Genomic DNA, 12,351 nt, shown 5'->3' on the forward strand with positions numbered 1-12,351 from the left:
TTAGGGGGAGGAAGGCGGGGGTTGGGGGGGCGGGCTGGGGGCGGGGGCAGGGGGAGGGCCCGGGGCGGGGAAGGGTGGGGGCGGGGAGGAGGGTTGCACATTTTACAGCTCACTGACCATTTGGCGATCCATTGAGAGGAGGGTTTGGAAAAGTGGCTCCTTTGTGACAGCTCTCGCCAGATTGGGGGGCTGCGTATTTGCATCTCATTAGCCATGCGGGCGGCCGGCTGAATATAAGGGCGGCGGCGCCGGCAGAGCCAGGTCCTCGGCGCGCACCCTCCCCCGGCCGGCCAGGCCCATTCCGCCAAGCACCGGCGCCGAGGCGCAGGGCCTCCGCCCACGACCCGGGCCCCCGGATCCCGTGCGTGTTTACTTGGATGGCGTTGGCTGGGTTCCTCGCGAAGACGCGTATCTCCGCGGTGGCACAGGAGACGCGAATCCGGAGTGTTCCCGGCGCGACCGCCGCCGCCAAGTGACCGGGCCGGGTCGCAAGGCGCGCCGCGCACCCCGAGCGCCCCTCCGCGCGCCCCGCCGGGCTCGGATTATCGCCTCGCCCGTGGGATTTCCAGACCGCGGCTTTCTAACCGGACTCGCAGGGAGCCTCTGCAGCTCTTTGGGAATTAAGCTGAATATCTGGACGCTTTCTCCCTTCCTCCCTCTCTCTCTCCCTTTTTTTTCCTGCGAAAAAGCTTAAGACAAAACCAGGAAGCAGACGACCCTTACCTACTCGTGGATTGGAAGAAAGGAGGAAAACCGAAAGTTGCCGCTGCGGTAGCACTCTCTCCGTGCGAGCCTTTTCCCCGTGCATCCCCAGAGCGGCCGTCAGCCTCTAAGGGCGGATCTAGGGAACCCCGGCCTCCGAAGGAGCCTGGAGCCGGAGCCGGGCTCGGGAAGACCGACGTCCGATTATCCCAGCCTGGGGCCGGGCGGCGGCGCTTCTCTGCCCACGCCCCTGGGGGCGCAGTCACCCCCCTGGCATTCTCCGCTGTCGGGAGAAGAGGAACAGGGGGAGACACGGGAAGAGCGAGCGCGTCGAGCGGTCACCATGGGCCGTCGGTGCGCCCTCGCCCTCGCCGTGGTCTCGGCCCTGCTGTGTCAGGTAGGTAGGTTGTTAGGCGGGGTCCCCCGAGGCCTGCTGTCAGTAGGTTGTCAGCAGGGCGTCCCGGAGCCCTGTGGTGTCAGATAGGGGACCCGGGGCGCAGGCCGCGCTCGGGGCAGGGCGCGGGGCAGAGGGGGCGAAGAGCAAGACGGGCGGTGCAAACTGTCAGTCCTTTGGAATCACTTTCGTGCGTCCCGGGAGCGACGACCCGGAGCGCGAAGAGGGCCATGCGGGCCCCGCGCGCCCCCGGCCCCCACGCCCGCGCCCCGGCATGGCCGGCGCGCTCACGCAGCCGTCGTTCCTCGGCAGGTCTGGAGCTCCGGGGTGTTCGAGCTGAAGCTGCAGGAGTTCGTCAACAAGAAGGGTCTGCTGGGGAACCGCAACTGCTGCCGCGGGGGCGCGGGGCCGCCGCCGTGCGCCTGCAGGACCTTCTTCCGCGTGTGCCTCAAGCACTACCAGGCCAGCGTGTCCCCCGAGCCGCCCTGCACCTACGGCAGCGCCGTCACTCCGGTGCTGGGCGTCGACTCCTTCAGCCTGCCGGACGGCGCGGGCGCCGACCCCGCCTTCAGCAACCCCATCCGCTTCCCCTTTGGCTTCACCTGGCCGGTGAGCGCGGCACCTGCGGGAGCGGGGCGGGGCGGGGCGGCAGGCTGGCCAGGTGGGAGGGAGGGGCCCGGGCGTCGGTGAGTCCGGCTCGGGGGCACATGGTGGCGGGGGTGGGGGAGGCGCGCACTGGGGGGCGCACGGCGTGGGCGCGCACCAGAGGGAGCCCGGGCAGGTGGGCGCCGGGGTCAGCGGGGCGGCCGCCAGAAGAGCCAGGCCTAAGGCATTAACTCCACGCCCTGGACGGCCCGGTGGGCGGCAGGGGGGTGACAGTCGGGGTAGAGTGAGGCAGAGGCCGAGCGCCCGGGACATTTGCGTGTCTGCCCTCTGTACCTAGCCCCCACGTGGGGAAGTTCTAGTTTCCCTGCCCCTAGATGGGCTGGTTGTGTAGTTACCTTCACAGCGCGGCAGCCCCCTGCCCCCGGGGCCGCCCCATCCCCGGAAGCTTGATGACAGCCCTCTCCGGCCCCGCCTGGTCCCGCGCAGTTTTTTTTTTTTTTTTTTTTTTTTTTTTTTTTTTAACGTGATATCCTGTACTAACAGGCTGAAAAAACACCTCGGGAAACCACTCTTTAAAAAGTTCTTCCATTTCCTTAAGGAAAGTGAAAACAGGCGGGAAATGGACAGAGACCCCTCCCTGGGACACATGGACACTCACAGCTGCACCCAGAACGCCTTAGTGACTTGGTTGTCCCGAATGCAAACCTGTCTGGCTCATCTTATGTCTCCCCCTTTCTTCCAGGGTACCTTCTCTCTGATCATTGAAGCTCTCCACACGGATTCCCCTGACGACCTTGCAACAGGTAAAAACAAACCAGAAAACTCCAAAAGTGTGTCAACTGCTTCCCCAGTTAATATGCATCTGACTTCGTAGCTTCCCAGAAACAAACCCCTACATCTTTCATTCTGCACCTCCTCCAGGAGGTTCAGGCCTCCAACCTTGCCGAATGCATCCGTTCCACCTCCCCCACCGTCCCAAGCCTTTAGGCTCTCCATCCTTTTCCCACAGAAAACCCAGAAAGACTCATCAGCCGCCTGGCCACGCAGCGGCACCTGACAGTGGGCGAGGAGTGGTCCCAGGACCTGCACAGCAGCGGCCGCACAGATCTCAAGTACTCCTACCGCTTCGTGTGTGATGAGCACTACTATGGGGAGGGCTGCTCCGTCTTCTGTCGTCCCCGAGATGATGCCTTTGGCCACTTCACCTGTGGGGAGAGAGGGGAGAAAGTCTGCAACCCAGGCTGGAAAGGCCAGTACTGCACTGAACGTGAGTCTCTGTGGGCGGGCACCGCTTCCCTCAGTTTACCCCCTTCCTAGATGGGAGCTCCCAGGGCCTGGGGGAGTAATCCAGGAGCCTCTGGGATCCTGGGATTTTAGCCCTGGGAAGATGTTCTGGTGGGGAAACTGAGGCCAGGGAGCCAGAGAGACTGGCTAAGACCTCACAGTTGGCCAGTGGCAGGGTTGGGGTCAACTCAGAGATTTTAACTTCCGCTATGGGAAGCTGCCTTTCCTAATCAGGGAGGATTTTGGAGCCAGGGCCAGGGGTCAGGAAGTAAGCCTGAGGGAGAGGGAGGGGAGGAAGGAAGGGAGGAACAGAGGGAAGAGTTTGTGTAGGGGCTACTCTGAGCTGAGTGCTCTTTGCTGTGACAGCGTCTCGTTGGAAAGGGCTTCATTTTCTCTCTGGAGTTGGTGAGCTTGGCCTTTCCACAGAGCAAGCGTGTTTGCAAATATTCCACATGATGCACACACACTGTTTATGATGTTTTCACTCGAGGGGTCTGTGGACGCGGGAGATTGTGTGTTGAGGCCTGGGTCTGCCAGGCCTGCATGGGGAGGGCCCACCTGCCACCTCTTGGGCATCGTCTGCTGTGTGGATGCTCACACAGCCCCTTGCCTGGGAAGGAAATACCTTCACAAGTCACACAGGCCCTGTTGTCATGTTATTTGGGAGTCACCAGGCAGGCAGGGTAGCGGGGCAGGATGCAGGAAGCCGGGGCAGGGGGAGTAGGGGGCTTCTGAGGACCCTGCTGGCTCCGGGGCCTGGTTCAGCTGGGCCCCAGTAGGCCTCAATCCAGCCTGCTGAGGCCTCACTGCCAGCCTGCACACCCAGGTGTCAGATTTTCCTGTAGTTGGGGGCTGAGTGGGTTCTGGAGTTCCCCAGAAAGCCCAGTGAACTTTCCTTCTCCAGCCCTGTCGCAGGCAGACCTCCAGTCCTTCTCTTGTGGGTCCAGAACCTCCTGCCCAGGAGGTGCAGTTTCTCGGTTTTGATTTGTGCCTGGAGGCGAGGGTAGGTCTTCACATCCAGCATCATTGTCGCTCAGCTTTCCAAGAGCGCCTTGAGCACTCCTTCGAGCTCCCTCGAGCTCCGCCTTGGCCTGAGCCAGCTCTGTTGTCTGAAAAACTTGTGGAGCAGCTTGTTAATGAGTTTCATAACCAGGCTAAGGAAACCGGCTGGAAACCTCAGCCTCTAGCCTCCACCCCCTCTGGGACCTCTGGCCTGCCTGCTGCCTCCCATCCTGGCTTTCCTCACTCTTCTTCTTCGCTGTGGGGTAGCCATAACCTTAAACTTTTTTCTTCTTATTCAAACACTGGAGTCTCTCCCCCGCCCCCAGCTCGCGCGTGCCATCGATTAGATCTCTCCGGGATAGGCAGCAGGGACGCACGCCCGCTCCCATTGGTGGACAGGGCGCACGCACGTGTGTGTGTGTGTGTGTGTGTGTGTGTGTGTGGTGTACACGCTAGGGGTGTGTGTGAGGGTGGGGGCATGGGGGCGAGGGGAGGCCGGTATTGTTGCACTGGGGCAGCTGCTGGGAGAGAGCAGACAATAGAGCAGCTGTCTTGCCCTGGTACTCTGCATACCAGCTGTCCACCCTTATCTACACACACACTTTCTGGGTATTAAGAGGTGGAGCTTTGTGCATAGAATTGGGAAGTGGGGGAGGAGGGGGGGAAGGACTTCTGACCCTCTCTTAGAAGAAAGGGGATGGGCTGGGGGTGGGGGCTTCCGCGGTCTTTTGTCCTTGAGCCCCTGTGTTAAGAAGAATGCTCATCCCATCCCCGGGGCTGAGTGCAGTCCGCAGTTACTAGGCAGGACCGGTCGATACTCCACAGACGGAGATTAACTCAGCTGGGCAAGCTTTGTCCCGGCCACCCCACAGCAGCAGCCCGTTACGTGGCGGCTCTTGGGGTGGGCTTGACCTGTGTCTTCTCTGCTTACAGCCATCTGCTTGCCAGGATGCGATGAGCAGCACGGGTTCTGTGACAGGCCCGGGGAATGCAAGTAAGTTGGCAAAAGTTGCTTTTTTTTCTTCTTTTCCTTTTTGCACCTGGTGTGTTTGTAAAGCATTTCCAGGTGATCATTTGAAAAACTTGGGCAAGATTAGCAGGTGGGGGTCTGGCATTCTGGTGTTTCTACTTAGTTAATACCTGGGAGTGTGTAGGGTCGTGGGTTGACATTCACCTAAGCCCCTCAGTGGTGATGGAAACTTACAGGTGGCGGCTTAAAAAGAGCTGGCACAGAATATGAGAGCGGTTAGTTCAGTGGTTCTCAGACTGTGTGTGTATTAGCATCGCCTGGGGTGGGGGGGGGCTCTAGAAATGCTGCCCCAGTTGCCCTCATACCCAGAAGTCAGGCCGTCTGAGGGGGACCCAGACACCAGTGTGTTTAAAGCTCCCAAAGAGATTCCAGTGTTCTGCCTCGATGAGAACCTGCAGTAACGATGCTGCCGGAAGACAGTTCTTGAGAGTGGGCGATGTGTGCTGTGACCCCGGTGATGTCAGTCCCCATCCGACTGTCCTGCTCTCTCCTAAGGTGCAGAGTGGGCTGGCAGGGCCGGTACTGCGACCAGTGCATTCGGTATCCAGGCTGTCTCCACGGCACCTGCCAGCAGCCCTGGCAGTGCAACTGCCAGGAAGGCTGGGGGGGCCTGTTCTGCAACCAGGGTAAGTCTCCCTTCCTCTCCCTTGTGGTCCCGGGCTTCCTTGGCTCTTGGTCCTGAGTCTGAGCCTGAGTGTCCCTTCTCTCTCTGTCCTCACGTCTCCAGACCTGAACTACTGTACGCACCACAAGCCCTGCAAGAATGGGGCCACCTGCACCAACACGGGCCAGGGGAGCTACACCTGCTCCTGTCGGCCAGGGTACACCGGGGCCAACTGCCAGACGGAGATCGATGAGTGCGGCACCAGCCCCTGCAGGAACGGTGGGAGCTGTAGGGTGAGTCCGGGGGCAGGGGCGCTCCTGCTGAGCCAGCTGGGGCCCTGGATACGGACGGTGTGGGTGTCTTGGAGCAACTTTAGAAAGCTGTCTTTTATCTTCTCTGCTACACAGGATCTCGAGAATAGCTATTCTTGTACCTGCCCCCCTGGCTTCTACGGCAGGGTCTGTGAGCTGAGTGCCATGGCGTGTGCCGATGGCCCCTGCTTCAACGGGGGACGGTGCTCAGACAACCCTGAGGGCGGGTACACCTGCCGCTGCCCCGGGGGCTTCTCTGGCTTTAACTGCGAGAAGAAGATGGACGCCTGTACTTCTTCGCCCTGTGCTAATGGTGAGAGGGCAGCCCAGTTGCTCTGAGACTTTGTCAAGTGGTGAACACTGATAAGAAGGCCTTAGAAAGCTCATGAATTTAATTCCAAACCAAGTACATCGCTTTGCAAGCTACCTTGAGTTTATGGAGCCCTCTGATCTGAACAGTCAGAAACTCCTCAGAAGGTGTCCCCTTGAGTCTGGCGATGGCCAGGGTGAGAAAGGCAGGCAGGAGCGTTTATTCTCACGATCCACAGGGAAAGCCTGAGGCGGAGGCGAGATGACTTGCTCGAGGTCACACCGCACCTCAGGCGCCTGGGGCCCGGCCACGTTCAGTGGATCACACGCCAGTGGCAACTCAGCCACTTTGTTTTGGAGGGAAGCCCAGCTCGGCTCTGTCGCCCAAACACAGCCGTCTGGTGCGTCTGCGTGTGAGGAAGGGTGGTCTGTTGATGGGGCCTCCTGCTCCCATACAAATGGGAGGGTTCCCCAAGCAAACTGACAGGGAGGGGAGCTGGGCCCTAGACAGGCCTGGCCACTCTGGAAGCTTCTGGAACCTCACCGCCAGGCAGGATAATCAAGGGAAGCTTTTGCTGGAGAAGCATCGTTTTAGCTCTGCTCTCCGTGTGTGGCCGTCCCGGGGGGTCAAGCTCGTCCTCTTGCTTGTGTCCATCCATTGGACCAGTAGAAGCCTCAGCTGCTTTATTTTGGGGAGCAGAGTCTCTGGCGGTTTAGCAGACTTGGCTCTGGAAGGACGAGGACCCCCCTCCCTCCCTTTCCTTCCTTCCTTCCTCTTTCTCTGTTCTCAGTCCCCGCTCTTCTCACTGACTATAACTGAGGGCGAGCATGGCAGCCTCCTCAAGCCTCAGTCTCCTCATCTGTGAACTGGGTCCTCTGTCGAGTGTCGCGAAGAGAAACACAGTCATGCAGGCAAAGTGTTTGCACAGAGCCTGTCATGACATCTCTGCTTGGGAGATGTCAGCCTGTGTTTTTTATGATTTATCGAGCTAGACCAGACTCCTCCCAATGGGCTCACGTTTGCGGGAACAGGATATGTTGCCTTGAGCTGTGACCTTGTTCAGGCCACGGGCTATGTGGTGGTCCCGTGTCCTGGTGCGTCTGGGGGCGCTCACGGCAGTGGCCGCCCACAGCAGATGCCTCCGGATGTTGCTGCGTGACGAGCGGATGCTCATGTCCTGTGTTCCAGGTGCCCAGTGTGTGGACCTCGGTGACGCCTACCTGTGCCGCTGCCAGGCCGGCTTCTCCGGGAGGCACTGCGACAACAACGTGGACGACTGTGCCTCCTCCCCATGTGCCAACGGGGGTACCTGCCGGGATGGCGTGAACGAGTACTCTTGCACCTGTCCGCCCGGCTACACGGGCAGGAACTGCAGTGCCCCCGTCAGCAGGTGCGAGCACGCTCCCTGCCACAACGGGGCCACCTGCCACGAGAGGGACCGCCGCTACCTGTGCGAGTGCGCCCGCGGCTACGGGGGCCCCAACTGCCAGTTCCTGCTCCCCGAGCCGCCCCCGGGCCCTGTGGTGGTGGACCTCACAGAGAAGTATGTGGAGGGGCAGCCCGGGCCGTTCCCCTGGGCGGCCGTCTGTGCCGGCGTCGTGCTCGTCCTCATGCTGCTGCTGGGCTGTGCCGCCGTGGTGGTCTGCGTGCGACTGAGGCTGCAGAAGCACCGGCCCCCCGCTGACCCCTGCCGGGGGGAGACGGAGACCATGAACAACCTGGCCAACTGCCAGCGCGAGAAGGACATCTCCGTCAGCGTTATCGGGGCCACGCAGGTCAAAAACACCAACAAGAAGGCCGACTTCCACAGGGACCATGGTGGCGCCGAGCAAGACGGCCTCAAGGCCCGCTATCCCACCGTGGATTACAACCTGGTGCAGGACCTCAAGGGCGATGACACCAGCATCAGGGACCCTCACAGCAAGCGTGATACCAAGTGCCAGCCCCAGGGCTCCGCGGGGGAGGAGAAGGGCACCCCGACGCTCAGGGGGTGCGTGCTGCGGGCCGAGAGGGGACACGTGGGAGGGCCAGCTGGGCAGGGCGCCTGGACCCCCATGGGTGCTGCTGGCTGGGCGGGGGGCCAGCTGGGTGTCTTCCTCCAAGCTTTGGTCATTTCCTGTTCAGAACTCTGTGCACGAGTTGATTGTATTGCATTTCATTTTCCTTTCAGTGGAGAAGCATCAGAAAGAAAAAGGCCAGACTCTGTATATTCCACTTCGAAAGACACGAAGTACCAGTCGGTGTACGTCATATCAGAGGAGAAGGACGAGTGCGTCATAGCGACTGAGGTCAGTGTGCGTGGAGGGCCCGCTGCCCCGGGTCTGCCGGGGCCGGAGCGGGTGGAGCAGTCCGATCTATTCGTCCCCACCCCAAACTAACTTCCCGTTCTGTCTGGCGGGCCCTTCTAGGTGTAAAATGGAAGTGAGATGGCAAAATTCCCGTTTCTCTTAAAATAAATAAAATTCCAAGTCTATATGCCCCAATGAATGCTGCTGAAAGAGGAAAGGGAGACCCCTTCAAGGACTGCTGCTGAGAAACTAAATTCAGACTGAGCTGGTTCTCTTCCTGAAGTTAGCAAGTGACGTGACGAGCGGGCTGCGGGCCCAGCGAGTATCGGAGGCGGCTTGTGCTGTCTCCTAGATGTTCCCATTGCACTATGGACAGTTGCTCTTTAAAAATTATATATTTAAATGAATGGACTTAAGTTCTGCATAAGAAGCATGCACTGCCTGAAGTGTATATTTTGGATTCTTATGAGCCAGTCTTTTCTTGAATTAGAATCACAAACACTGCCTTTATCGTCCTTTTTGATACTAAAATGTGTTTTTTTCTAGGTGGAAAAAAAATGTGTGTTATTTTTTGGACTTGTAAAAATATTTTTCATGATATCTGTAAAGCTTGAGTATTTTGTGATGTTCATTTTTTATAATTTAAATTTTTGGTAAATATGTACAAAGGCACTTCGGGTCTATGTGACTATATTTTTTTGTATATAAATGTATTTATGGAATATTGTGCAAATGTTATTTGAGTTTTTTACTGTTTTGTTAATGAAGAAATTCCTTTTTAAAATATTTTTCCAAAATAAATATTATGAATGACGAGCAGAGTGTACTGACTCACCATCCCTCAGAGCCGACTTGCGTTTGCTTGCTCCCTCGTTGAACGAGGCTTGGAGGGCAGAGGTGACCGCTGCTTTTCCATTTCTGACGTTCTCACCTGGGCTCATTGGATTGATTAAAAGAACTTTCCTCGCTCCTCTGCCTGCTTCAGAGAACCCTCCAAAGTCATTCTCAGGACAATGTAAGGAGCAGGCAGAGTTGCCGGTGGTTGGTTTCTGGAGCAGCCTCCTCAGCTCCCTGGGGATCCGCACTAAGGCACGCTTGACTCGATGTCCCCTTTGACGGGTGCCGAGAGCCCTCAGAGCTGGCCATTACGGGCAGGAACAAAGCCTCACTTGAGGCGCTGTTACATTGCTGTGGCAAAGGCTTTTTGTCTTGGAATAACACTTACTCATTCGTTGGTGAGTTTATTTCTAGTTAATTCGCAACAGTTAGTTGGCTTCTACCTCAGCCACAGCTGTGGTGGGACAGATGCTAGTGAGCAGCCAATGCTCTTTTATTGAGCTCTCACTATGTGCCAAGCCTGGATGAACCACTCTGCGTGGATTATCTCATTAGCCCTGGCGGCGATCGCTTGAGATGGTGTTATTGTTACTCCCACCTTAGAGTTGGGGGAACGGAGGCTTGAAGACGTGGAGTTATCTGCTCAGGGCTCCTAGGAGGCAGAGTCAGTGTTCAAATCTGGGCAGTCTGGCTCCAGACCCCAGTTTAATCATTAGTCATTGTTGGTCAGAAACTCAGCATCTTACTGAGAACAAGACTCAGGGGTTTGACGGACCCCCTCACTGGTGCGATTTGGTGGTTCCTCAGGATGGGTGAAGATCATCAGCTCTCTAAGATGACAAGTCCTGGTTGAAAGAGGGGGTTTATTTCCGGGGCTGGAGAGGAGCAGAGAGAGGGACAGAACTTCTGGGCCTAATTAATTAAGGGGGAGGGTAAGGAACGGTTTGTCCCACTGGTCCTCATTGCACAGTCAGAAGTTCTGGAATCTTCCTGAGGAGGAGAGGTGAGGCATGCATGTGCCCAAGTCCACATGCCCGTCTCGTGTGCATGAATGATGGGGAGACGTGTGTGTGGAGGTGAGACTGACAGGACAATACGTAGGGATCAGACCCCACACGCTAAGCCCCGGGACAGCCCTGCTGGTGCTTCTGTGTCTGAGGCACAACGATCCATCCTGATCCCTCTGGTCACCCCGGCTGTGATTCTGGAATAAATGCTCAAAGAGAAGGACTCCAGTGGAGCGATTCCATCCATGGAAAGAAGTCAGCAGCGGGGCCAAGGTGTGGGTGGGGAGACCGAGGCTTTGAAACCACCTCCATCCTCAAGCTGCCCCCTGCTTTTTTTTAAAGGGTTATTCTAGAATAACTGAGGGAGTTGCAACATTTCTTCCAATTGTCTACAGGATCTGGAGAAAGAGAAGGGTGACCTTATGCTGATTTACCTTGTCAGCCTGGAATAATTATTAATAGCTCGCTTTCACTTTTGGAAGTGACTGGACTTTGATGATCACTAAATGGCTCATCATTTTCAAGAATATGGAATCTGCTGGGTTCTTGTGAAGACCACCCCATGAGACAGCCTTGAAGGACTTACGTAGATCTTTAAAATACTTAAGATCTTTAAAGATCATCTCACTTGAACCTTCCCCAACCATCTTGTAAAATCAGGGAATAAATTCGTCTTTCATCTGGGCTGAGCAAGTCACGTGCTTAAGGAGCAAATCAGAGACGTCAGGCTTGGAGCTTTGTGTTCCCAGCACCCTGAGTCTCTTCTGAGACTGATGCCGTGATTTGGCTTTTAATCAGATGGTCTCTCCGCTTTCAGGGTTTTATGTCAATTCCACCGAGAAATTCAGGTACACTGATCAAAAACAGCCATATAAAAACATGGGCATTCATAGACCAGCTGTGGTTCACCACGCCAAGCAATGCCCAGCAGGGTCAGCCTTCCGTCATAATCTCCAGGTTCACCACTAGGCGTCAGGAAGGAAGGAACAGCAATGCACTGGAAACAACGAGGGAAAACAGCAGATCCTTTAGCAGGAGGGGTGCTGGTGCTGTGTTCCGAGAAGGGTTCTGAGCGCAGCTAAGGGCCAGCGTGGCAAGAAAGGGCTTGTGTGACCCCCTTCCTCCCATTCATGCCCAGGACCCACCCCCAGCTCCTTGGAGCTTCAGGGAGACCAGTGAGGAAGGTGAGGCACACACATTTTTCCTTAGATTCTTTCCTTTAACTTTTTGTTCGGACAAAATTTTGGACTTCCAGAAATGCTGCAAGAATAGTGCCAAGAATTCTCACTATCACAGTGGCTGTCTGGCCATCATCCCTTCTTATCTATCCGTTGGCTTCCTACAGTAAGGACGACTGTTCTCTTCCTGTTCACATTGGTGTGGACTCTGGAAGGATCTTTCATTCAGGGGGTCACAGTCTGCTTCTACTGTTATTTTGATGCTTGACTCTCCCAGACTCCAGCGGTGCCCCTTCTCTGCCTCCTTCCACTCCACAGGTCCCCTGCTGTCAGAGCACGTCACACTTTCAGGCTCCACCAGCCTCCAGGCCCTTTGCTGCTCTGCAATCAACCTTTTTTCCAGTAAGCCTGGCTCCTTTATTGGAGAACGGCAGCCACTGTGTTTCTAATTTTGCGTGTTTGTGAATCGCAAAGTGATGAGCAATTACCAAGATGTCAACAAGGTAACCTCTGTAGAAACCCAAAGAGATGCTCGGTGCGTGTGTTTATTCACGCCTTCAGATGTGACTCCAAGTGTGCGCTTTACACTGGTTGGGTGGAGCACACTAAACAGACAGGCCAACAACGTCATTGGAAGAGTATTTTTTTCTTTTTAAGTTGTGCTTTTTGGTGAGGAAGATTGGCCCTGAGCTAACATCTGTTGCCAATCTTCCTCTTATTTTTTTTCTCCCAAATCCCCAGTACATAGTTGTATATCCTAGTTGTAAGTCCTTCTAGTTCTTTTATGTGGAACGCTGC

The 12,351-nt window shown here is 56.5% G+C and overlaps 2 protein-coding genes across 2 annotated transcripts in view; one reads left to right on the forward strand and one right to left on the reverse strand.

Moving 5' to 3' along the window:
- FAM120B (family with sequence similarity 120 member B) overlaps positions 1-233 on the reverse strand; it is a 96,615-nt gene extending 96,382 nt beyond the window's left edge. The window contains exon 1 of the mRNA XM_070256494.1: positions 118-233. Coding sequence (XP_070112595.1) covers positions 118-215 — 98 coding nt within the window. The 5' untranslated portion in view covers positions 216-233. The remainder of the gene's footprint in view (positions 1-117) is intronic.
- On the forward strand, positions 120-9,347 carry DLL1 (delta like canonical Notch ligand 1). Its single transcript, XM_023633007.2, has 11 exons — positions 120-1,099; positions 1,409-1,705; positions 2,445-2,505; positions 2,712-2,969; positions 4,922-4,982; positions 5,514-5,644; positions 5,746-5,915; positions 6,030-6,246; positions 7,432-8,233; positions 8,414-8,531; positions 8,652-9,347. The coding sequence occupies exons 1-11, from the start codon at positions 1,046-1,048 to the stop codon at positions 8,655-8,657; spliced, it is 2,175 nt and encodes a 724-aa protein (XP_023488775.2). The 5' UTR covers positions 120-1,045; the 3' UTR covers positions 8,658-9,347.
- The last annotated feature ends 3,004 nt before the right edge of the window (positions 9,348-12,351 follow it).

This window comes from Equus caballus, chromosome 31 (genome assembly GCF_041296265.1).
Source record: "Equus caballus isolate H_3958 breed thoroughbred chromosome 31, TB-T2T, whole genome shotgun sequence".
Lineage (NCBI taxonomy): Eukaryota > Metazoa > Chordata > Mammalia > Perissodactyla > Equidae > Equus > Equus caballus.

Bases quoted from the DNA above. Each gene is read 5' to 3' on its own strand.
- DLL1 (XM_023633007.2), top strand. From the start codon at position 1,046: ATGGGCCGTCGGTGCGCCCTCGCCCTCGCCGTGGTCTCGGCCCTGCTG. The intron at 4,983-5,513 runs GTAAGTTGGCAA...CTCTCTCCTAAG, and splicing joins GACAGGCCCGGGGAATGCAA to GTGCAGAGTGGGCTGGCAGG. The intron at 5,645-5,745 runs GTAAGTCTCCCT...TCACGTCTCCAG, and splicing joins GGGCCTGTTCTGCAACCAGG to ACCTGAACTACTGTACGCAC.